The sequence below is a fragment of the Nerophis lumbriciformis genome, linkage group LG32, assembly GCF_033978685.3.
Source record: "Nerophis lumbriciformis linkage group LG32, RoL_Nlum_v2.1, whole genome shotgun sequence".
Taxonomy (NCBI): domain Eukaryota; kingdom Metazoa; phylum Chordata; class Actinopteri; order Syngnathiformes; family Syngnathidae; genus Nerophis; species Nerophis lumbriciformis.
Genome location: NC_084579.2, coordinates 3,493,033 through 3,519,084, shown reverse-complemented (window position 1 = coordinate 3,519,084; position 26,052 = coordinate 3,493,033). Strand labels below are relative to the sequence as shown.

General features: G+C 41.6%; 1 protein-coding gene across 2 annotated transcripts in view; it reads right to left on the bottom strand.

The window, feature by feature from the left end:
• The window catches only part of ttc28 (tetratricopeptide repeat domain 28), a 91,397-nt gene that overhangs the window by 38,039 nt on the left and 27,306 nt on the right, over positions 1 to 26,052 (bottom strand). For both annotated transcript variants that reach the window (XM_061927467.1, XM_061927468.2), the window contains 16 exons: positions 18,705 to 18,926; positions 18,455 to 18,643; positions 18,272 to 18,368; positions 15,019 to 15,215; positions 9,089 to 9,242; positions 8,840 to 9,011; positions 8,596 to 8,764; positions 8,355 to 8,515; positions 7,802 to 8,290; positions 7,529 to 7,721; positions 7,381 to 7,461; positions 7,060 to 7,312; positions 6,876 to 6,985; positions 6,613 to 6,742; positions 6,331 to 6,549; positions 6,116 to 6,263 (listed from right to left, as the gene is read on the bottom strand). In XM_061927467.1, coding sequence (XP_061783451.1) covers positions 6,116 to 6,263; positions 6,331 to 6,549; positions 6,613 to 6,742; positions 6,876 to 6,985; positions 7,060 to 7,312; positions 7,381 to 7,461; positions 7,529 to 7,721; positions 7,802 to 8,290; positions 8,355 to 8,515; positions 8,596 to 8,764; positions 8,840 to 9,011; positions 9,089 to 9,242; positions 15,019 to 15,215; positions 18,272 to 18,368; positions 18,455 to 18,643; positions 18,705 to 18,926 — 2,984 coding nt within the window. The remainder of the gene's footprint in view (positions 1 to 6,115; positions 6,264 to 6,330; positions 6,550 to 6,612; positions 6,743 to 6,875; positions 6,986 to 7,059; positions 7,313 to 7,380; positions 7,462 to 7,528; positions 7,722 to 7,801; positions 8,291 to 8,354; positions 8,516 to 8,595; positions 8,765 to 8,839; positions 9,012 to 9,088; positions 9,243 to 15,018; positions 15,216 to 18,271; positions 18,369 to 18,454; positions 18,644 to 18,704; positions 18,927 to 26,052) is intronic.

The window sequence follows — 26,052 nt, the reverse complement described above, 5'->3', positions numbered from 1 at the left end:
TGATTTTATTCGACACCCCTAATATACAGTGCCACATGAAAAAAAATGCAGTTTACCATAACGTTATGAATGTCAAACACAATTTGTTGGTGTTGGAATTGTTAAAAATCGGGCAAGAAATGTTGAAGTAGTAACAGTTTTTTAATGGAACAATGGTATTACGAATTTCGGGAAAACCGGGAATTTTTCAAGTTCTTATTTCTTTTTTCGCGTGTGTGACAATCATTGGTACTTTTTAAACCAACTTGGTTTTTTGTCCTGACTAAGAGGAATGTTTTGACAGCGAAACGGTTGAAAAATGTGAAAGGGGTCATCGCAATAAAAAAAAGGTTGGAAATAAGGTTAGAAAAAAACAGGAATTCCTGGAAATTTGTTGAACGTGTAAAAATGGTTGTTTGAATTTTCAGGATGAATTGAATGTGTTGAAGGTGGAATGGTTTGAATTTGGTTTAAAAATGTGGGAATTGTGGAAGTTTGAAAAATGGATAATTCATTTTGAATGGGGGAAAATGTCCCTAGAAACTGGGAATTCTCGGAAATCCAAGAATTTTTTTAACAATTGTTGAAAGGGAGCACACAATTCCTGAACAGGCTGAACATTTTGAAGTTGGAACGGTTTGAATCAGATGAAAAATGTGGGAGTTGTGGAACTTTGAAAATTTTAAGTGGAATTTCATGGAAATTTGTGAATTTCTTTGAAAATGCTAAAAAAAAAAAATTGAATGTGCTGAATGGTTGGTGTTGGAATTTTTCCAAATCGGTCGAGAAATGTTGAAATAGTAACATTTTTAATTGAGAAATGGTATTATGGAATTCCCGGAATTTCGGGAAAACCGGGAATTTTTCCAGTTCAAAAAACAACTTGGTTTTTTGTCCTGATTAAGAGGAATGTTTTGACAGCGAAACGGTTGAAAAATGTGAAAGGGGTCATCGCAATAAAAAAAGGTTGGAAATAAGGTTAGAAAAAAACAGGAATTCCTGGAAATTTGTTGAACGTGTAAAAATGGTTGTTTGAATTTTCAGGATGAATTGAATGTGTTGAAGGTGGTTTAAAAATGTGGGAATTGTGGAAGTTTGAAAAATGGATAATTCATTTTGAATGGGGAAAATGTCCCTAGAAACTGGGAATTCTCGGAAATCCAGGAATTTTTTTAATAATTGTTGAAAGGGAGCACACAATTCCTGAACAGGCTGAACATTTTGAAGTTGGAACGGTTTGAATCAGATGAAAAATGTGGGCGTTGTGGAACTTTGAACAATTATTTTCAATGGGAATTTCATGGAAATTTAGGAATTTCTTTGAAAATGCTAAAAAAAAAATGAATGTGCTGAATGGTTGGTGTTGGAATTTTTCCAAATCGGTTGAGAAATGTTGAAATAGTAACATTTTTAATTGAGAAATGGTATTATGGAATTCCCGGAATTTCGGGAAAACCGGGAATTTTTCCAGTTCAAAAAACAACTTGGTTTATTGTCCTGATTAAGAGGAATGTTTTGACAGCGAAACGGTTGAAAAATGTGAAAGGGGTCATCGCAATAAAAAAAGGTTGGAAATAAGGTTAGAAAAAAACAGGAATTCCTGGAAATTTGTTGAACGTGTAAAAAGGGTTGTTTGAATTTTCAGGATGAATTGAATGTGTTGAAGGTGGAATGGTTTGAATTTGGTTTAAAAATGTGGGAATTGTGGAAGTTTGAAAAATGGATAATTCATTTTGAATGGGGAAAATGTCCCTAGAAACTGGGAATTCTCGGAAATCCAGGAATTTTTTAAAATAATTGTTGAAAGGGAGCACACAATTCCTGAACAGGCTGGACATTTTGAAGTTGGAACGGTTTGAATCAGATGAAAAATGTGGGAGTTGTGGAACTTTGAAAAATTATTTTCAATGGGAATTTCATGGAAATTTAGGAATTTCTTTGAAAATGCTAAAAAAAAAAAATGAATGTGCTGAATGGTTGGTGTTGGAATTTTTCCAAATCGGTCGAGAAATGTTGAAATAGTAACATTTTTAATTGAGAAATGGTATTATGGAATTCCCGGAATTTCGGGAAAACCGGGAATTTTTCCAGTTCAAAAAACAACTTGGTTTATTGTCCTGATTAAGAGGAATGTTTTGACAGCGAAACGGTTGAAAAATGTGAAAGGGGTCATCGCAATAAAAAAAGGTTGGAAATAAGGTTAGAAAAAAACAGGAATTCCTGGAAATTTGTTGAACGTGTAAAAATGGTTGTTTGAATTTTCAGGATGAATTGAATGTGTTGAAGGTGGAATGGTTTGAATTTGGTTTAAAAATGTGGGGAATTGTGGAAGTTTGAAAAATGGATAATTCATTTTGAATGGGGGAAAATGTCCCTAGAAACTGGGAATTCTCGGAAATCCAGGAATTTTTTAAATAATTGTTGAAAGGGAGCACACAATTCCTGAACAGGCTGGACATTTTGAAGTTGGAACGGTTTGAATCAAATGAAAAATGTGGGAGTTGTGGAACTTTGAAAAATTATTTTCAATGGGAATTTCATGGAAATTTGTGAATTTCTTTGAAAATGCAAAAAAAAAAATTGAATGTGCTGAATGGTTGGTGTTGGAATTTTTCCAAATCGGTCGAGAAATGTTGAAATAGTAACATTTTTAATTGAGAAATGGTATTATGGAATTCCCGGAATTTCGGGAAAACCGGGAATTTTTCCAGTTCAAAAAACAACTTGGTTTTTTGTCCTGATTAAGAGGAATGTTTTGACGGTGGAACGGTTGAAAATTGTGAAAGGGGTCATCGCAATAAAAAAAAAGGTTGGAAATAAGGTTAGAAAAAAACAGGAATTCCTGGAAATTTGTTGAACGTGTAAAAATGGTTGTTTGAATTTTCAGGATGAATTGAATGTGTTGAAGGTGGTTTAAAAATGTGGGAATTGTGGAAGTTTGAAAAATGGATAATTCATTTTGAATGGGGAAAATGTCCCTAGAAACTGGGAATTCTCGGAAATCCAGGAATTTTTTAAATAATTGTTGAAAGGGAGCACACAATTCCTGAACAGGCTGAACATTTTGAAGTTGGAACGGTTTGAATCAGATGAAAAATGTGGGCGTTGTGGAACTTTGAACAATTATTTTCAATGGGAATTTCATGGAAATTTGTGAATTTCTTTGAAAATGCTAAAAAAAAAAAAAATTTGAATGTGCTGAATGGTTGGTGTTGGAATTTTTCCAAATCGGTCGAGAAATGTTGAAATAGTAACATTTTTAATTGAGAAATGGTATTATGGAATTCCCGGAATTTCGGGAAAACCGGGAATTTTTCCAATTCAAAAATCAACTTGGTTTTTTGTCCTGATTAAGAGGAATGTTTTGACGGCGAAACGGTTGAAAAATGTGAAAGGGGTCATCGCAATAAAAAAAGGTTGGAAATAAAGTTAGAAAAAAACAGGAATTCCTGGAAATTTGTTGAACGTGTAAAAATGGTTGTTTGAATTTTCAGGATGAATTGAATGAGTTGAAGGTGGAATGGTTTGGATTTGGTTTAAAAATGTGGGAATTGTGGAAGTTTGAAAAATGGATAATTCATTTTGAATGGGGGAAAATGTCCCTAGAAACTGGGAATTCTCGGAAATCCAGGAATTTTTTAAATAATTGTTGAAAGGGAGCACACAATTCCTGAACAGGCTGGACATTTTGAAGTTGGAACGGTTTGAATCAGATGAAAAATGTGGGAGTTGTGGAAATTATTTTCAATGGGAATTTCATGGAAATTTGGGAATTTCTTTGAAAATGCTAAAAAAAAAATTGAATGTGCTGAATGGTTGGTGTTGGAATCTTTCCAAATCGGTCGAGAAATGTTGAAATAGTAACATTTTTAATTGAGAAATGGTATTATGGAATTCCCAGAATTTCGGGAAAACCGGGAATTTTTCCAGTTCAAAAAACAACTTGGTTTATTGTCCTGATTAAGAGGAATGTTTTGACGGTGGAACGGTTGAAAATTGTGAAAGGGGTCATCGCAATAAAAAAAAAAGGTTGGAAATAAGGTTAGAAAAAAACAGGAATTCCTGGAAATTTGTTGAACGTGTAAAAATGGTTGTTTGAATTTTCAGGATGAATTGAATGTGTTGAAGGTGGAATGGTTTGAATTTGGTTTAAAAATGTGGGGAATTGTGGAAGTTTGAAAAATGGATAATTCATTTTGAATGGGGAAAATGTCCCTAGAAACTGGGAATTCTCGGAAATCCAGGAATTTTTTTAAATAATTGTTGAAAGGGAGCACACAATTCCTGAACAGGCTAGACATTTTGAAGTTGGAACGGTTTGAATCAGATGAAAAATGTGGGAGTTGTGGAACTTTGAAAAATTATTTTCAAGGGGAATTTCATGGAAATTTAGGAATTTCTTTGAAAATGCTAAAAAAAAAAAAATTGAATGTGCTGAATGGTTGGTGTTGGAATTTTTCCAAATCAGTCGAGAAATGTTGAAATAGTAACATTTTTAATTGAGAAATGGTATTATGGAATTCCCGGAATTTTGGGAAAACCGGGAATTTTTCCAGTTCAAAAAACAACTTGGTTTTTTGTCCTGATTAAGAGGAATGTTTTGACAGCGAAACGGTTGAAAAATGTGAAAGGGGTCATCGCAATAAAAAAAAGGTTGGAAATAAGGTTAGAAAAAAACAGGGATTCCTGGAAATTTGTTGAACGTGTAAAAATGGTTGTTTGAATTTTCAGGATGAATTGAATGTGTTGAAGGTGGAATGGTTGGAATTTGGTTTAAAAATGTGGGAATTGTGGAAGTTTGAAAAATGGATAATTCATTTTGAATGGGGGAAAATGTCCCTAGAAACTGGGAATTCTCGGAAATCCAGGAATTTTTTAAATAATTGTTGAAAGGGAGCACACAATTCCTGAACAGGCTGGACATTTTGAAGTTGGAACGGTTTGAATCAGATGAAAAATGTGGGAGTTGTGGAACTTTGAAAAATTATTTTCAATGGGAATTTCATGGAAATTTGGGAATTTCTTTGAAAATGCTAAAAAAAAAAAATTGAATGTGCTGAATGGTTGGTGTTGGAATTTTTCCAAATCGGTCGAGAAATGTTGAAATAGTAACATTTTTAATTGAGAAATGGTATTATGGTATTCCCGGAATTTCGGGAAAACCGGGAATTTTTCCAGTTCAAAAAACTACTTGGTTTTTTTGTCCTGATTAAGAGGAATGTTTTGACGGTGGAACGGTTGAAAAATGTGGAAGGATTAGCCAACAGAACAAAGGGTGAAATAAGTGTTAAAAAAAAAAAAAAACGGGAATTCTGGAACTCCTGGAATTTTTTTTTACTTGGAAAAATTATAGTTTGAATGTCCAGGATGAGTTAAATGTGTTGAAGGTGGACTGGTTTGAATCAGTTGGAAAATGGGGAAATAGTGGAAGATTGAAAAATGCCCAATTAACTTTGAATCAAAAAAATGTCCTGGAAAATCTGTAATTCTGGGAAATCTGGGAAGTTGTCAAGGTAACACTTTGATGCACGATCTAAGACTTTGATGTACAATCTAAGACTTTGATACACGATCTAAGACTTTGATGCACAATCTAAGACTTTGATGCACAATCTAAGACTTTGATGCACGATCTAACACTTTGATACATAATCTAACACTTTGATTCATGATCTAAGACTTTAATGCACAATCTAAGACTTTGATGCACGATCTAAGACTTTGATACACGATCTAAGACTTTGATGCACGATCTAAGACTTTGATGCACGATCTAAGACTTTGATACATGATCTAACACTTTGATGCACGATCAAAGACTTTGATACACGATCAAAGACTTTGATACACGATCTAAGACTTTGATGCATGATCTAAGACTTTTATGCACAATCTAAGACTTTGATGCACGATCAAAGACTTTGATACACGATCTAAGACTTTGATGCATGATCTAAGATTTTAATGCATGATCTAAGACTTTAATGCATGATCTAAGACTTTAATGCATGATCTAAGACTTTAATGCATGATCTAAGACCAGTATCCAACATTTAGAAGTCCGAACTTCATCCAAAGCCCCTTTGAAGTGATTTCATGCATGACTAGTGAAGTGGATTTGTGAGGTCAACAGTACCTGTCCAGATGTCCATCAACACCCAGAACCTCTCTGGCGTTGCAAACGTACTGGTCCAGAGAAAGCGGACCACCAGCTTGTGGGCTCCAGCCTCCATCTTGGACTTCTGAGGCGTCTCCGAGACAAACCTGGTGGAACTTGATGATGCCTGTCACAGCATGGCAGCAGCATGAGACGCCTCCGACTAACCAGGGTTACACAAGATGTTCTGGTACCTGCGCCGGGAGACATGAGCCAGCTGTAGAGGAAGCCCCCCGCCACGGAGAAGTACAACACCAAGGCCTTCTGGGAGTTGACCGTCTCCAGGATGTGCTCCACTGTGACGGGGGCGTACGGGTCCGACTGCTGGCGTCCTTTCTGACGTTCCACCAGGAGGTCGGCGAAGGCCCGCGTGCGCCCTCGCTCCGCTATGGCCAGCGCCTCCTGGTGGCGGCCTAGGAAACAAAGCAGCGTTGATGTGGTGAAGATCAGTGAGTGTCAAATAGGACATGACTTACCCAGGCTGACCAGGACTCTCTGGAGAGCCTGGTAGGAGCTGGTCTGCAGGTCAAACAGCGAGAGCTTGTAGTCCGAACTGTGCTGCGTCTCACGGCGGATTGTCTCAAACACAACTGACGCTCTGCACAACTGAAACACACATTTTGGCATCACAACACTTGCCATTTCACTCTATAGCTGATTTATATTTTATATTTTACGTATTTTGGGCCTAAATTAAAAATTTTCAAGCATTGGGGGGCAGTAGAGCATAGACACACACCTGGTGCTGGGCCTCCTCCATGTTCCCAGCGGCCCACAGAGACAAGCCGAGGCGATGGCGTATCTTGGCTTCGTCTTCTCGGCGACCTAACTTCTCGGCCAGGCGCAGACCTGAGGAGGCGACGCCGGTACAAGTCAGGGCCCTCGTTCAACCTGATGGATGAGGAATTGATAAAGTTCCTGACCTTCCTGCAGGTACATGACAGCCTGCGTGTAATTGTGCAGAGCATGGTGGATCCTTCCCAGGCTGGCGTAGGCCAGTGTTTTGGCCGGCAGGTCGTTGTTTTGCGCTGCCACGCTCAGGTGCTGCTCCTGGAGGACCAAAGCCCTCTGGAAGTTCCCCATCGCTTCGTAGGTCAAGCCCAGGTTCCCGTAGGCTCGGGCCTGGTTCTTGGTGCAGCCAGTCTGCTCCGCTATGTCCAAAGCTCTTTGGTGCCACTGTGGAAGGAGCACTTGATTAACCTTGGACATGGACTGTCTTTTTCCGCCCGGCTTACAGTACATACCTGCCTGGCTGTCTCGTAGTCGGCCATCAGCTGATAAACGCCACCGAGTGCATCGCTGGCTTCAGCTTCCAGGGACTTATCCTGACAGAAGAAGCAAGATTGGTGACATTTGCGAAGTGCTTCTGCACTGAGAAAGATGAGTGCTCACCCCGGCTGAGCGGGCAATGTTGAGCTGGTGTTCCAGGCAGGACAAGGCCTGCTCGTAGTTTCCCTGTTGGCTGTGCAGAGCTCCCAGCTCGCTGTAAGCCTGCGCCTTGCTCCCTGCTGCCCCGCCCAGCTGGTGGGCCACCACCAGCCTCTTCTCAAAGCACACCAACGCTTGCTGGAGGTTTCCCACAGACCTGCACGGAGCAGGAAACAAAGCAAACTGGACTGGACCGGACTTCTCTTTGCTCGTGTGCTTGCGGGGATCCTTCACTACCTGTGAGCATTGCCAAGTCCTCTATAGGCTTTCTCCTGATCCTGGACAAGGTTGAGATTCTGAGCCACAGTCAGGGACTTGTCGTAGCACTGAATGGCTTCCTCGAAGTCTCCCAGGGCTTCGTAGCAGCCAGCCAGGTTCCCATAAGCCTTTCCTCGATCCGACACGCCCTCCCTCGCGCTCAGCTGCTGCAGCGTGGCCAGCTGCTGCTCAAAGAAGCCAATGGCCTCCTCAAAGAGCCCCATGTTCATCTTGGTGATACCCATGTTCCCGTGAACCTGGGCCTCCAGACGAGCATCGTGGAGCCGCTGAGCCAGGCCCAGCTGAGCCTCATAGCACTGCAGGGTGGTGCAGTAGTCTCCCAGAGCCATGTGCACGGCGGCCAGGTGACCCAGGGCGTGGCACTCTCCCCGAAGGTCTCCCAGATCTTTGCGCAGGGTCAGCTCCTGGCTGTGGAAGGACAAGGACGCGTCCAGCTGGGCAAGCATCCTGTCAGGGGGACGGTGGGTAAGAGAGTGATGAGAGTAAGGAATAGAAGCTTGACTGACCTCACCTGTGAACTGAGCCTAGAGCTGAGTAGGCGTCGGCCTCCATCTTCTGATCAGGGAGCTCCTGAGCCAGAGATAACTGCTGCTGGTAGACGCTGACTGCTCCTGGAAGATCCCCCTGACAAACACTGATGTCTCCAAGGTTCCCCAAAGCCCTGAAGACTGCCTGCAAACACAATAACACATTGAAGACTGTTCTTCAATGTCTTCTTCTCCACAGCCCATCTGGCCGACATGGACATCCACCTGTGTATTGTTCAAAGCTTGTGCTAGCAAGAAAAGATATCTGTGACACTCTTCTGCTCGACTGAACTCCCCCAAGGCTTTGTAGGCCAGGCCCAGGTTACAGTAGGCTTTGGCCTGAGCCAGCTTGTCCTGCAGGTCTTTGGCTAAGGCCAGGTCTTGCTCAGAGTATCTGGCAAGCAAAAGAAAGATCTTAAGAAGTATGCCATTGATCTGAAGCATAACGTTTGTGAGCTTCAGTTCTGACCTGACAGCATCCTCGTACTGTCCCAGGCAGAAGTGAGCGTAGCTGAGGTTGTGGCAGACTTTGCCCTCTTCCTCCAGGTCCTGAAGAGCAGGAGCCAGGACCAAGTACTGCTGGTAGTACTGTAAGGCCTGAGAGTATTCGCCTCTGTAGCTGTGGAAGTTGCCCAAGTTTGCTGAAAAATGGAAGAAGACGTCACGTTTGTCGTTCTGAATACAGACCGATGGTGTTGTTGTCTTTGGTCTGGCTTGCCTAAAGCTCTAGCTTCACTTTGAGCATCACGGAGCTCGCGGGAGATGGTCAGGTGCTGCAGGTAGTGCTGGAGGGCTCGGTCCAGAGCACCCAACGCCTGGTAGGCCACCGCCAGGTTGCCATGCGTTGAGGCCTGTGACGGTCTGTCATTCACCTGCAACACATCAGTCATTCCCACAATGCAACTCTTCAAACCTAAACAAAAAAATTCCACTCAAAATAGACGCAAAGGTGATTTTAGGCGAGGGGATTTCAGCAAATATTAGAATGCCCACTTTTATCTCCAAAACGTGGGCGGTCCTGAATCAGCCTGCTGACGTCACCTACAGAAGACTGGAGGCCATTTCATATTGCGAATGGGTTTCGCGAGCATCTTCATCCAAAAATCGCGATATTTTCCCACAGAATTTGAAGGATTGATTAAATATGGCTTCCAGATACGTTGTTGCAGATTGTATCGGTACAACTAAAGAAGGGGTGTTGCGCGACCAGTCTTCCTCTCAGGGAATAAAACACACTGGTCAATCCCAAGTTCTTTAGGATGACATATACAGGTAAAAGCCAGTAAATTAGAATATTTTGAAAAACTTGATTTATTTCAGTAATTGCATTCAAAAGGTGTAACTTGTACATTATATTTATTCATTGCACACAGACTGATGCGTTCAAATGTTTATTTCATTTAATTTTTGGACCGACACCAGCAGATGACATGGCACCCCAAACCATCACTGATGGTGGAAACTTTACACTAGACTTCAGGCAACGTGGATCCTGTGCCTCTCCTGTCTTCCTCCAGACTCTGGGACCTCGATTTCCAAAGGAAATGCAAAATTTGCATGGTTGGGTGATGGTTTGGGGTGCCATGTCATCTGCTGGTGTCGGTCCACTCTGTTTCCTGAGATCCAGGGTCAACGCAGCCGTCTACCAGCAAGTTTTAGAGCACTTCATGCTTCCTGCTGCTGACCTGCTCTATGGAGATGGAGATTTCAAGTTCCAACAGGACTTGGCGCCTGCACACAGCGCAAAATCTACCCGTGCCTGGTTTACGGACCATGGTATTTCTGTTCTAAATTGGCCCGCCAACTCCCCTGACCTTAGCCCCATAGAAAATCTGTGGGGTATTGTGAAAAGGAAGATGCAGAATGCCAGACCCAAAAACGCAGAAGAGTTGAAGGCCACTATCAGAGCAACCTGGGCTCTCATAACACCTGAGCAGTGCCAGAAACTCATCGACTCCATGCCACGCCGCATTAACGCAGTAATTGAGGCAAAAGGAGCTCCAACCAAGTATTGAGTATTGTACATGCTCATATTTTTCATTTTCATACTTTTCAGTTGGCCAACATTTCTAAAAATCCCTTTTTTGTATTAGCCTTAAGTAATATTCTAATTTTGTGACACACGGAATTTTGGATTTTCATTTGTTGCCACTTCAAATCATCAAAATTAAATGAAATAAACATTTGAATGCATCAGTCTGTGTGCAATGAATAAATATAATGTACAAGTTACACCTTTTGAATGCAATTACTGAAATAAATCAAGTTTTTCAAAATATTCTAATTTACTGGCTTTTACCTGTATGTTAAGTAAAAGAGACCACCGAGACAGGATAGTACTTGACCAAGTTTTACTAAATCTTCAGGAGACCAGCCCCAACAACGCAACCATAGCATCGCCAAGAGAGATCTAAAAGTAAGACAAAAGGAGTTAACTCTTATAGTGAGAAGGCAGCCCCCCCCCCCTTACAGAGAGGGATGCACCTGCTGATAAGAAGAGGGACAGTGTCCTTTTACAGCACAGAACTGGCTCAAACCTCCCTTTTGATGAGTGATTAATGAATGACTGCCAACCTGATAAGTCCAAAAGTGAAATAGATGATACAGTATTGTCTGCTCACAGATGCTTCCTAGTGGTCTTTATAAGCAGACTGCGGCTTGTTTTGGATAGTCCCACTTGTTAATGCTGCAGTCACACGCAATGAGGCAAAAATACAACTTTACGGACTGTGGCGTAAAATGGGACGGACCAAGTGAGAGGAGTTTTAATGATGTGAAGGATTCTGACTTTGAAGAACAACTGACCAGGATCTTCAGCTCTCACCGGATCGGTTCGCAGCCGAGTGTGAAGCGACTGGGATGAGAATCAGCACCTCCAAGTCCGAGTCCATGGTTCTCGCCCGGGAAAGGGTGGAGTGCCATCTCTAGGTTGGGGAGGAGATCTTGCCCCAAGTGGAGGAGTTCAAGTACCTAGGAGTCTTGTTCACGAGTGAGGGAAGAGCGGATGGTGAGATCGACAGGCGGATCTTCAGTAATGCGGACGCTGTTTCGATCCGTTGTGGTGAAGAAGGAGCTGAGCCGGAAGGCAAAGCTTTCAATTTACCGGTCGATCTACGTTCCCATCCTCACCTCTGGTCATGAGCTTTGGGTTATGACCAAAAGGACAAGATCACGGGTACAAGCGGCCAAAATTAGTTTCCTCCGCCGGGTGTCGGGTCTCTCCCTTAGAGATAGGGTGAGAAGCTCTGTCATCTGGGCGGAACTCAGAGTAAAGCCGCTGCTCCTCCACATTGAGAGGAGCCAGATGAGGTGGTTCGTCCATCTGGTCAGGATGCCACCCGAACGCCTGGGAGGTGTTTAGGGCACGTCCGACCGGCAGGAGGCCACGGGGAAGACCCAGGACACGTTGGGAAGACTATGTCTCCCGGCTGGCCTGGGAACGCCTCGGGATCTCCCGGGTGGATCTGGACGAAGTGGCTGGGGAGAGGGAAGTCTGGGCTGCTGCCCCCGCGACCCGACCTCGGATAAGCGGAGGAAAATGGATGGATGGACTTTGAAGAAGAAATGTTTTGGTCGGAGTTTAAATAGGAAAAAGCCTTAAGCCAAACAAAAAAAAAACCTTGAAAGAAGAGAGGCTGAGTGGGAACAGAGAAAGAAGTGTAGAACTGGCGATCAAAAGCAAGAGAGAAAAAGAATGTCAGCTGCTGATATACTTTGGTGTGTCCTCTTCTACTGATGTTTTCCTCAAAGAAACAAGAGCAGGGAAGTATGGAAATGGTGATTTATATTTAGCTAAAAATGTTAACCATTTCAGTTTTGAACTAATCAGGGCCACGAGAATGTGTAATTAAGTGATAAAAATATATATTTATCCACAATGTACAGTACAGACCAAAAGTTTGGACACACCTTCTCATTCAATGTGTTTTCTTTATTTTCATGACTATTTACATTGTAGATTGTCACATCAAAACTATGAATGAACACATGTTGTTGGAATAATTGTTTGTAAGTTATCACAAAAGAAACGTATTACATTATGTTCCTGATAAGAAGATGAATGCTGTCTTTCGAGGCCTAACAAGAGGAAGAAGGCTCGTGAAACTCCACTGTGATTTCAACACGGACAGATGGCAGGATCTGCTCAACTTCCAGAGGAACTCTCTTTGAAGTGTTAAACGAACTCTCTTTGAAATATTTCACAAACTCTCCTCCTACTATTTGGTAACCGAGGTCAACGCTATTTACGACCCGCTGCCCTCTTGAAGTCACTGTGGTCAGGAGACGGGAGGGGTTATCCATTGTCCTCCAACACCTGCCCCAGCTGGATCCAGGAAGAGCCCAAGCCCGAGAAATCCTCTTCTTGGTCTTCAAAGCGACCGAAAACAATGACTGTTTTACATACTTCCCATTCCTGCTGTGACATGTGTTGGTGCGTGAACATTGAACATCTGAATAAAAGAGGAGACGAAAACCTTCTTCGTCAGAGCATGGTGCAGAGAGTGCAGTGGCCATGTCTCTCCTCAATATTGAGTCCAAATTGAATTCTGTCTCTGTTTGATTCCTTGCCTTTTGTCTTGTTTAATAGATGTCCTCAGTGTTTGAACGTGACACATGTGGAGTTATGTACTTAACAAAAAAAAGGTGAAATAACTGAAAACATGTTTTATAGTCTAGTTTCTTCAAAATAGCCAGCCTTGGCTCTGATTACTGCTTTGCACACTCTTGGCATTCTCTCAATGAGCTAAGTGTGAAATGAAAACCATTTCAGGTGACTCCCTCTTGAAGCTCATCGAGAGAATGCCAAGAGTGTGCAAAGCAGTAATCAGAGCAAAGGGTGGCTATTTTGAAGAAACGTGTGCAACTTGGACATCGGGGGCGGTACCTCTGGATTGGCAGACCGGGGTGGTGGTTCCTCTCTTTAAGAAGGGGAACCGGAGGGTGTGTTCCAACTATCGTGGGATCACACTCCTCAGCCTTCCCGGTAAGGTCTATTCAGGTGTACTGGAGAGGAGGCTACGCCGGATAGTCGAACCTCGGATTCAGGAGGAACAGTGTGGTTTTCGTCCTGGTCGTGGAACTGTGGACCAGCTCTATACTCTCGGCAGGGTCCTTGAGGGTGCATGGGAGTTTGCCCAACCAGTCTACATGTGCTTTGTGGACTTGGAGAAGGCATTCGACCGTGTACCCCGGGAAGTCCTGTGGGGAGTGCTCAGAGAGTATGGGGTAACGGACTGTCTTATTGTGGCAGTTTGCTCCCTGTATGATCAGTGTCAGAGCTTGGTCCGCATTGCCGGCAGTAAGTCGGACACGTTTCCAGTGAGGGTTGGACTCCGCCAAGGCTGCCCTTTGTCACCGATTCTGTTCATAACCTTTATGGACAGAATTTCTAGGCGCAGTCAGGGCGTTGAGGGGATCTGGTTTGGTGGCTGCAGGATTAGGTCTCTGCTATTTGCAGATGATGTGGTCCTGATGGCTTCCTCCGGCCAAGATCTTCAGCTCTCACTGGATCGGTTCGCAGCCGAGTGTGAAGCGACTGGGATGGGAATCAGCACCTCCAAGTCCGAGTCCATGGCTCTCTCCCGGAAAAGGGTGGAGTGCCATCTTCGGGTTGGGGAGGAGATCTTGCCCCAAGTGGAGGAGTTCAAGTACCTCGGAGTCTTTTTCACGAGTGGGGGAAGAGTGAATCGTGAGATCGACAGGCGGATCGGTGCGGCGTCTTCAGTAATGCGGACGCTGTATCGATCCGTTGTGGTGAAGAAGGAGCTGAGCCGGAAGGCAAAGCTCTCAATTTACCGGTCGATCTACGTTCCCATCCTCACCTATGGTCATGAGCTTTGGGTCATGACCGAAAGGACAAGATCACGGGTACAAGCGGCCGAAATGAGTTTCCTCCGCCGAGTGGCGGGGCTCTCCCTTAGAGATAGGGTGAGAAGCTCTGTCATTCGGGGGGAGCTCAAAGTAAAGCCGCTGCTCCTCCACATCGAGAGGAGCCAGATGAGGTGGTTCGGGCATCTGGTCAGGATGCCACCCGAACGCCTCCCAAGGAAGGTGTTTCGGGCACGTCCGACCGGTAGGAGGCCACGGGGAAGACCCAGGACACGCTGGGAAGACTATCTCTCCCGGCTGGCCTGGGAACGCCTCGGGATCCCCCGGGAGGAGCTGGACGAAGTGGCTGGGGAAAGGGAAGTCTGGGCTTCCCTGCTTAAGCTGCTGCCCCCGCGACCCGACCTCGGATAAGCGGAAGAAGATGGATGGATGGATGGTGTGCAACTTGGGTAGGCTCCAGCACCCCCCGCCACCCCGTAACGGACAAGTGGTAGAAAATGGATGGATGGATGGATGGAGAGACTATAAAACGTGTTTTCAGTTATTTCACCTTTTTTTGTTAAGTACATAACTCCACATGTGTTCATTCATAGTTTTGATGTGACAATCTACAATGTAAATAGTCATGAAAATAAAGATTGAATGAGGAGAAGGTGTGTCCAGACTTTTGGTCTGTACTGTATGTGCGGGGAAATGGGCTCAAGTTCTGCAGACGACGTCACAAGTAGTTATTGATCTTATGGGAAATGACTGCCGGATTAATTTTCAAGAGCATGAAGAGAACTTGTGAGTGAAAGGTGTGTCATCCATGGACTTCACCTCCAGTGAGATGTGCAGTTCTTGGCGGTGGTAATGCACAGCTTGCTCGTAGAGGCCCAGGGCGTGATAGGCGTTGCCCATGTTGCCGTATGCTCTCCCCTGGGCGGCGTAGTCACCCAGATCCTGGGCGCAGGTCAGGTGGGCCTTGTGGAGCTTCAAAGCTTCCTCATAGTCGCCCCTCAGCTGGTGGATGATGCCTGAGGTGGAACATTGGGAGGAAAGTATGTTTCTTGCTGAACCATCAGTCTCTTTCGTGTCTCTCTACCGGCAATTGGTGGCTAGCCCGAAAACTACATCCACTTGGTTTCCAACAACCTCATGTATAAAAGCCAAAAGCAGTGAAGTTGTCACGTTGTGTAAATGGTAAATAAAAACGGAATACAATGATTTGCCAATTTTTTTCAACTTTTCAAGACAAGATATTTCATGTTCGCACTGAGAAACTTCTTTCTTTTTTGCAAATAATCATGAACTTCGAATTTAATGGCAGCAACACGTTGCAAAAAAAGTTGTCACAGGGGCATTTTTACCACTGTGTTACATGGCCTTTCCTTTTAACAACACTCAGTAAAGGTTCGGGAACTGAGGAGACACATTTTTGAAGTGGAATTCTTTCCCATTTTTGCTCGATGCACAGCTTAAGTTGTTCAACAGTCTCCCTTCTCATATTTTAGCCTTCATATTGCACCACACATTTTCAGTGGGAGACAGGTCTGGACTACAGGCAGGCCAGTCTAGTACCCGCACTCTTTTAACACCTGGCTTGGCACTGTCTTGCTGAAATAAGCAGGGGCGTCCATGACAACGTTGCTTGGATGGCAACATGTTGCTCCAAAACCTGTATGTACCTTTCAGCATTAATGGTGCCTTCACAGATGTGTAAGTTACCCATGTCTTGGGCACTAATACACCCCCATACCATCACACATGCTGCCTTTTTACACTTTGCGCCTAGAACAATCCGGATGATTCTTTTCCTCTTTGGTCCGGAGGACACAACGTCCAAAGTTTCCAAAAGCAATTTGAAATGTGGACTCGTCAGACCACAGAACACTTTCACACTTTGCATGAGTCCATCTTAGATGAGCTCGGGCCCAGCGAAGCCGGCGGCGGTTCTGGGTGTTGTTGATAAATGGCTTTGGCTTTGCATAGTAGAGTTTTAACTTGCACTTTCAGATGTATAGACGAACTGTATCAATCAATCAATCAATGTTTATTTATATAGCCCTAAATCACAAGTGTCTCAAAGGGCTGCACAAGCCACAACGACATCCTCGGTACAAAGCCCACATAAGGGCAAGGAAAAACTCACCCCAGTGGGACGTCGATGTGAATGACTATGAGAAACCTTGGAGAGGACCGCATATGTGGGTAACCCCCCCTCTAGGGGAGACCGAATGCAATGGAACTGTAGTTATTGACAGCGGTTTTCTGAAGTATTCTTGAGCCCATGTGGTGATATCCTTTACACACTGATGTCGCTTTTTGATGCAGTACAGCCTGAGGGATGGAAGGTCCGTAATATTCAAGATTCAAGATGATTTATTGTCAATTCTTATTAATATCATGGCTTACGTGCAGTGATTTCTCCAGATTCTCTGAACCTTTTGAGGATATTACGGAGCGTAGATGGTGAAATCCCTCAATTCCTTGCAATAGCTGGTCGAGAAAGGTTTTTCTTAAACTGTTCAACAATTTGCTCAGGCATTTGTTGACAAAGTGGTGACCCTCGGTTTTCTGAAGAGTTCCCAAGCCCATGTGGTGATATCCTTTACACACTGATGTCACTTTTTGATGCAGTACCGCTTGAGGGATCGAAGGTCCGGAATACAATGGCTTACGTGCAATGATTTCTCCAGATTCTCTGAACCTTTTGATGATATTACGGATCGTAGATGGTGAAATCCCTAAATATAGCTGGTTGATAAATGTTGTTCTTAAACAATTTGCTCAGGCATTTGTTGACAAAGTGGTGACCCTCGCCCCGTCCTTGTTTGTGAATGACTGGGCATTTCATGAACGCTGCTTTTAAAGTTAAAGTTAAAGTTAAAGTACCAATGATTGTCACACACACACTAGGTGTGGCGAAATTATTCTCTGCATTTGACCCATCACCCTTGATCACCCCCTGGGAGGTGAGGGGAGCAGTGGGCAGCAGCAGTGGCTGCGCCCGGGAATCATTTTGGTGATTTAACCCCCAATTCCAACCCTTGATGCTGAGTGCCAAGCAGGGAGGTAATGGGTCCCATTTTTATAGTCTTTGGTATGACTCGGCCGGGATTTGAACTCCCAACCTACCGATCTCAGGACGGACACTCTAACCACTAGGCCACTGAGCTATACCCACTATACCCAATCATGGCACCCACCTGTTCCCAATTAGCCCGTTCACCTGTTGGATGTTCCATATAAACCTACTCAGTGGCCTAGTGGTTAGAGTGTCCGCCCTGAGATCGGTAGGTTGTGAGTTCAAACCCCGGCCGAGTCATACCAAAGACTATAAAAAAATGGGACCCATTACCTCCCTGCTTGGCACTCAGCATCAAGGGTTGGAATTGGGGGTTAAATCACCAAAATGATTCCCGGGCGCGGCCACCGCTGCTGCCCACTGCTCCCCTCACCTCCCAGGGGGTGATCAAGGGTGATGGGTCAAATGCAGAGAATAATCTCGCCACACCTAGTGTGTGTGTGACAATCATTGGTACTTTAACTTTTTAACTTTAACTTTATAAGTGTTTGATGAGCATTCCTCAACTTTCTCAGTCTTTTTTGCCACTTGTGCCAGCTTTTTTGAAACACGTTGCGGGCATCAAATTCCAATTGAGCTAATATTTGCACAAAATAACAACGTTTACCAGTTCGAACGTTAAATATCTTGTCTTTGCAGTCTATTCAATTGAATATAAGTTGAAAAGGATTTGTTGTATTCTCTTTTTATTTACCATTTACACAACGTGACACCTTCACTGCTTTTGGCTTTTGTGCGCACACACACACACACACACACACACACACACACACACACACACACACATTGTGGACTTAGCGACAGTGTCAGGTTCACTGGTTCTTCAATATCAGCGTGACGGCAGAAACTTAAACCTTAATTAATAAAAGATGAATGCTGATTAGGGACTGGTAAGGTGATCCTGGTGGACCACTTCAAGACTCATTTCAAGACTGACAGCGGCCTGCTCTTGGTTTAGGTCTGTGCTCTGCTAAGTTCTGCTATGATCTTGAAGGTTGCACCTACCGAGGTTGGAGGAGGCTCGGCCCTGAGCTGCTTTGTCCTGCAGCTCCTCAGCAATGTCCATCTGCTGTTGGTGGTACTGCAGCGCCCTCTCCAGGTCCTGAGGATCAGACACACACATGAAGGAGTGTTCCTGAGAACTGAAGGAGTGTTCCTGAGAACTGGAGAACTGTTCCGACAGGCGACCTGCATGCATCGGGCCGCGTGGCCCAGCCCGGCCAAGGCCCTCATTTCGATGGTCCGGTCCGCCAGTTGGTGCGAGAGCTCCAGGACTCGAGTGTGGTAGGACACCGCCTGGTCGTAGTCCCGCTGAGAGTGGTAGGCACTGCCCAGGTTGCTGTAGGCCCGAGCCTCCTCCTGGCGGTTCTCCAGCGTCTAACGAGAGACAACGCACTGACATCAGACATTCACCGTGTTCCACTTGCGGCGTTCGCACCTTGGCGATGTCCAAGTGCTGCTGGTGGCACTGGACGGCACTGGCGAAGTCCCCCAGTGCCACGTAAACGGCGCCCGTGTTACCGAGCTGACGGGCCTCCGACAGCCGGCATCCGACTTGCGTTGCCAGCGCCACGCACTGCTTGTGGCTGGTTAGCGCGTTGGGATAGTCGCCGATGGCTGTGTAGACGTGGCCCAAACTACTGAGGGCGTCAGACGCCGCCTGAAGTCAGAACACACGTTTGTGACGGCAACATCTTCATCTCACTCAAGTGATGCTAGCAAGTGCTAATGCTAACGTGTCAGCAGACAGATTAGCATATTCTTCTGTTGACTCAAACATATTAAACTTCATTTAGTCCTTCAAAATCACAAAGCAGCAAGATTGTAAACAAACTAGCAGAATGCTAATGTGTCAGCAGACATAAACATATTGTTCTGTTGACTCAAACATATTAAACTTCATTTAGTTCTTCAAAATTAAGAAGCAGCAACATTGTAAACAAACTAGCAGAATGCTAATGCTAATGTGTCAGCAGACATAAACATATTGTTCTGTTGACTCAAACATATTAAACTTCATTTAGTTCTTCAAAATTAAGAAGTAGCAAGATTGTAAACAAACCCCGGGGCACTTAACTAGCAGAATTCTAATGCTAACGTGTCATTAGACAAATTAGCATGTTCTTCCGTCGACTCAAACATATTAAAGTAATTTAGTTCTTCAAAATTACAAAGCAGCAAGATTGTAAACAAACTAGCAGAATGCTAATGCTAATGTGTCAGCAGACATACACATATTGTTCTGTTGACTCGAACATATTAAACTTCATTTAGTTCTTCAAAATTAAGAAGCGGCAACATTGTAAACAAACTAGCAGAATGCTAATGCTAACGTGTCAGCAGCTGTTGACTCAAACATATTAAACTTCATTTAGTTCTTCAAAATCACAAAGCAGCAAGATTGTAAACAAACCCCGGGGCACTTAACTAGCAGAATTCTAATGCTAACGTGTCCGCAGACAAATTAGCATGTTCTTCCGTCGACTCAAACATATTAACGTAATTTAGTTCTTCAAAATTACAAAGCAGCAACATTGTAAACAAAATAGCAGAATGCTAATGCTAACATGTCAGCAGACAGATTAGCATGTTCTTCTGTTGACTCAAACATTCTAAACTTCATTTAGTTCTTCAAAATTATAAAGCAGCAAGATTGTAAACAAACTAGCAGAATGCTAATGCTAATGTGTCAGCAGACATAAACATATTGTTCTGTTGACTCAAACATATTAAACTTCATTTAGTTCTTCAAAATTAAGAAGCAGCAAGATTGTAAACAAACTAGCAGAATTCTCATGCTAACGTGTCAGCAGACAAATTAGCATGTTCTTCCGTCGACTCAAACATACTAACGTAATTTAGTTCTTCAAAATTACAAAGCAGCAACATTGTAAACAAAATAGCAGAATGCTAATGCTAACGTGTCAGCAGACAGATTAGCATGTTCTTCTGTTGACTCAAACATTCTAAACTTCATTTAGTTCTTCAAAATTACAAAGCAGCCAGATTGTAAACAAACTAGCAGAATGACAATGCTAACGTGTCAGCGGACAAATTAGCATAGTTTTCTGTTGACTCAAACATATAAACTTCCTTTAGGTCTTCAAAATTACAAAGCAGCAAGATTGTAAACACACTAGCAGAATGCTAATGCTAATGTGTCAGCAGACATAAACATATTGTTCTGTTGACTGGAACATATTAAACTTCATTTAGTTCTTCAAAATCACAAAGCAGCAAGATTGTAAACAAACCCAGAGGCACCAAAGTAGCAGGATGCTAATGCTAACGTGTCAGCGGACAAATTGGCATGTTCTTCTGTTGACTCAAACATATTAAACTTCATTTAGTTCTTCAAAATCACAAAGCAGCAAGATTGTAAACAAACCCCGGGGCACTTAACTAGCAGAATTCTCATGATAACGTGTCAGCAGACAAATTAGCATGTTCTTCCGTCGACTCAAACATATTAACGTAATTTAGTTCTTCTAAATTACAAAGCAGCAACATTGTAAACAAAATAGCAGAATGCTAATGCTAACGTGTCAGCAGACAGATTAGCATGTTCTTCTGTTGACTCAAACATTCTAAACTTCATTTAGTTCTTCAAAATTACAAAGCAGCAAGATTGTAAACAAACTAGCAGAATGACAATGCTAACGTGTCAGCGGACAAATTAGCATGTTCTTCTGTTGACTCAAACATTCTAAACTTCATTTAGTTCTTCAAAATTACAAAGCAGCAAGATTGTAAACAAACTAGCAGAATGCTAATGCTAATGTGTCAGCAGACATAAACATATTGTTCTGTTGACTCAAACATATTAAACTTCATTTAATTCTTCAAAATCACAAGGCAGCAAGATTGTAAACAAACTAGCAGAATGCTAATGCTAATGTGTCAGCAGACATAAACATATTGTTCTGTTGACTCAAACATATTAAACTTCATTTAGTTCTTCAAAATTAAGAAGCAGCAACATTGTAAACAAACTAGCAGAATGCTAATGCTAATGTGTCAGCCACCAGACATAAACATATTGTTCTGTTGACTCAAACATACTAAACTTCATTTAGTTCTTCAAAATTACAAAGCAGCAAGATTGTAAATAAACTAGCAGAATGCTAATGCTAATGTGTCAGCAGACATAAACATATTGTTCTGTTGACTCGAACATACTAAACTTCATTTAGTTCTTCAAAATTAAGAAGCAGCAACATTGTAAACAAACTAGCAGAATGCTAATGCTAATGTGTCAGCAGACATACACATATTGTTCTGTTGACTCGAACATATTAAACTTCATTTAGTTCTTCAAAATTACAAAGCAACAAGATTGTAAACATACTAGCAGAATGCTAATGCTAATGTGTCAGCAGACATAAACATATTGTTCTGTTGACTCAAACATATTAAACTTCATTTAGTTCTTCAAAATTAAGAAGTAGCAACATTGTAAACAAACCCCGGGGCACTTAACTAGCAGAATTCTAATGCTAACGTGTCATTAGACAAATTAGCATGTTCTTCCGTCGACTCAAACATATTAAAGTAATTTAGTTCTTCAAAATTACCAAGCAGCAAGATTGTAAACAAACTAGCAGAATGCTAATGCTAATGTGTCAGCAGACATAAACATATTGTTCTGTTGACTCAAACATACTAAACTTCATTTAGTTCTTCAAAATTAAGAAGCAGCAACATTGTAAACAAACTAGCAGAATGCTAATGCTAACGTCTCAGCAGACAGACTAGCATGTTCTTCTGCTGACTCAAACATATTAAACTTCATTTAGTTCTTCAAAATCACAAAGCAGCAAGATTGTAAACAAACCCCGGGGCACTTAACTAGCAGAATTCTCATGCTAACGTGTCAGCAGACAAATTAGCATGTTCTTCTGTTGACTCAAACATATTCAACTTCATTTAGTCCTTCAAAATCACAAAGCAGCAAGATTGTAAACAAACTAGCAGAATGCTAATGCTAACGTCTCAGCAGACAGATTAGCATATTCTTCTGTTGACTCAAACATATTAAACTTCATTTAGTTCTTCAAAATCACAAAGCAGCAAGATTGTAAACAAACTAGCAGAATGCTAATGCTAATGTGTCAGCCAGCAGACAAAAACATATTGTTCTGTTGACTCGAACATATTAAACTTCATTTAGTTCTTCAAAATTAAGAAGCAGCAACATTGTAAACAAACCAGCAGAATGCTAATGCTAACGTCTCAGCAGACAGATTAGCATGTTCTTCTGCTGACTCAAACATATTAAACTTCATTTAGGTCTTCAAAATCACAAAGCAGCAAGATTGTAAACAAACCCCGGGGCACTTAACTAGCAGAATTCTCATGCTAACGTGTCAGCAGACAAATTAGCATGTTCTTCCGTCGACTCAAACATATTAATGTAATTTAGTTCTTCAAAATTACAAAGCAGCAACATTGTAAACAAAATAGCAGAATGCTAATGCTAACGTGTCAGCAGACCGATTAGCATGTTCTTCTGTTGACTCAAACATTCTAAACTTCATTTAGTTCTTCAAAATTACAAAGCAGCAAGATTGTAAACAAACTAGCAGAATGCTAATGCTAATGTGTCAGCAGACATAAACATATTGTTCTGTTGACTCAAACATACTAAACTTCATTTAGTTCTTCAAAATCACAAAGCAGCAAGATTGTAAACAAACCCAGAGGCACCAAAGTAGCAGGATGCTAATGCTAACGTGTCAGCGGACAAATTGGCATGTTCTTCTGTTGACTCAAACATACTAAACTTCATTTAGTTCTTCAAAATTAATAAACAAGAAACAAACTAGCAGAATTCTAACATTGTAAACAAACTAGCAGAATGCTAATGCTAACGGGTCAGCAGCTGTTGACTCAAACATATTAAACTTCATTTAGTTCTTCAAAATTACAAAGCAGCAAGATTGTAAACAAACTAGCAGAATGCTAATGCTAACGTGTCAGCAGCTGTTGACTCAAACATATTAAACTTCATTTAGTTCTTCAAAATTACAAAGCAGCAAGATTGTAAACAAACTTGCAGAATGCTAATAGGCTAACGTGTCAGCAGCTGTTGACTCAAACATATTAAACTTCATTTAGTTCTTCAAAATTACAAAGCAGCAACATGGTAAAACAAACTAGCAGAATGCTAATGCTAACGTGTCAGCAGCTGTTGACTCAAACATATTAAACTTCATTTAGTTCTTCAAAATTACAAAGCAGCAAGATGGTAAACAAACTAGCAGAATGCTAATGCTAACGTGTCAGCAGCTGTTGACTCAAACATATCAAACTTCATTTAGTTCTTCAAAATTACAAAGCAGCAACATTGTAAACAAACTAGCAGAATGCTAATGCTAACGTGTCAGCAGCTGTTGACTTAAACATATTCAACTTCATTTAGTTCTTCAAAATTACAAAGCAGCAAGATTGTAAACAAACTAGCAGAATGCTAATGCTAACGTGTCAGCAGCTGTTGACTCAAACATATTAAACTTCATTTAGTTCTTCAAAATTACAAAGCAGCAAGATTGTAAACAAACTAGCAGAATGCTAATGCTAACGTGTCAGCAGCTGTTGACTCAAACATATTAAACTTCATTTAGTTCTTCAAAATTACAAAGCAGCAAGATTGTAAACAAACTAGCAGAATGCTAATGTGTCAGCAGCTGTTGACTCAAACATATTAAACTTCATTTAGTTCTTCAAAATTACAAAGCAGCAACATTGTAAACAAACTAGCAGAATGCTAATAGGCTAACGTGTCAGCAGCTGTTGACTCAAACATATTAAACTTCATTTAGTTCTTGAAAATTACAAAGCAGCAACATTGTAAACAAACTAGCAGAATGCTAACGTGTCAGCAGCTGTTGACTCAAACATATTAAACTTCATTTAGTTCTTCAAAATTACAAAGCAGCAACATTGTAAACAAACTAGCAGAATGCTAATGCTAACGTGTCAGCAGCTGTTGACTCAAACATAATAAACTTCATTTAGTTCTTCAAAATTACAAAGCAGCAAGATTGTAAACAAACTAGCAGAATGCTAATGCTAGCGTGTCAGCAGCTGTTGACTCAAACATATTAAACTTCATTTAGTTCTTCAAAATTACAAAGCAGCAAGATTGTAAACAAACTTGCAGAATGCTAATAGGCTAACGTGTCAGCAGCTGTTGACTCAAACATATTAAACTTCATTTAGTTCTTGAAAATTACAAAGCAGCAACATTGTAAACAAACTAGCAGAATGCTAATGCTAGCGTGTCAGCAGCTGTTGACTCAAACATATTAAACTTCATTTAGTTCTTCAAAATTACAAAGCAGCAACATTGTAAACAAACTAGCAGAATGCTAATGCTAACGTGTCAGCAGCTGTTGACTCAAACATATTAAACTTCATTTAGTTCTTCAAAATTACAAAGCAGCAAGATTGTAAACAAACTAGCAGAATGCTAATGCTAACGTGTCAGCAGCTGTTGACTCAAACATATTAAACTTCATTTAGTTCTTCAAAATTACAAAGCAGCAACATTGTAAACAAACTAGCAGAATGCTAATGCTAACGTGTCAGCAGCTGTTGACTCAAAACATATTAAACTTCATTTAGTTCTTCAAAATTACAAAGCAGCAACATTGTAAACAAACTAGAAGAATGCTAATGCTAACGTGTCAGCAGCTGTTGACTCAAACATATTAAACTTCATTTAGTTCTTCAAAATTACAAAGCAGCAAGATTGTAAACAAACTAGCAGAATGCTAATGCTAACGTGTCAGCAGCTGTTGACTCAAACATATTAAACTTCATTTAGTTCTTCAAAATTACAAAGCAGCAACATTGTAAACAAACTAGCAGAATGCTAATGCTAACGTGTCAGCAGCTGTTGACTCAAAACATATTAAACTTCATTTAGTTCTTCAAAATTACAAAGCAGCAACATTGTAAACAAACTAGCAGAATGCTAATGCTAACGTGTCAGCAGCTGTTGACTCAAACATATTAAACTTCATTTAGTTCTTCAAAATTACAAAGCAGCAAGATTGTAAACAAACTAGCAGAATGCTAATGCTAACGTGTCAGCAGCTGTTGACTCAAACATATTAAACTTCATTTAGTTCTTCAAAATTACAAAGCAGCAAGATTGTAAACAAACTAGCAGAATGCTAATGTGTCAGCAGCTGTTGACTCAAACATATTAAACTTCATTTAGTTCTTCAAAATTACAAAGCAGCAACATTGTAAACAAACTAGCAGAATGCTAATAGGCTAACGTGTCAGCAGCTGTTGACTCAAACATATTAAACTTCATTTAGTTCTTGAAAATTACAAAGCAGCAACATTGTAAACAAACTAGCAGAATGCTAACGTGTCAGCAGCTGTTGACTCAAACATATTAAACTTCATTTAGTTCTTCAAAATTACAAAGCAGCAACATTGTAAACAAACTAGCAGAATGCTAATGCTAACGTGTCAGCAGCTGTTGACTCAAACATAATAAACTTCATTTAGTTCTTCAAAATTACAAAGCAGCAAGATTGTAAACAAACTAGCAGAATGCTAATGCTAGCGTGTCAGCAGCTGTTGACTCAAACATATTAAACTTCATTTAGTTCTTCAAAATTACAAAGCAGCAAGATTGTAAACAAACTTGCAGAATGCTAATAGGCTAACGTGTCAGCAGCTGTTGACTCAAACATATTAAACTTCATTTAGTTCTTGAAAATTACAAAGCAGCAACATTGTAAACAAACTAGCAGAATGCTAATGCT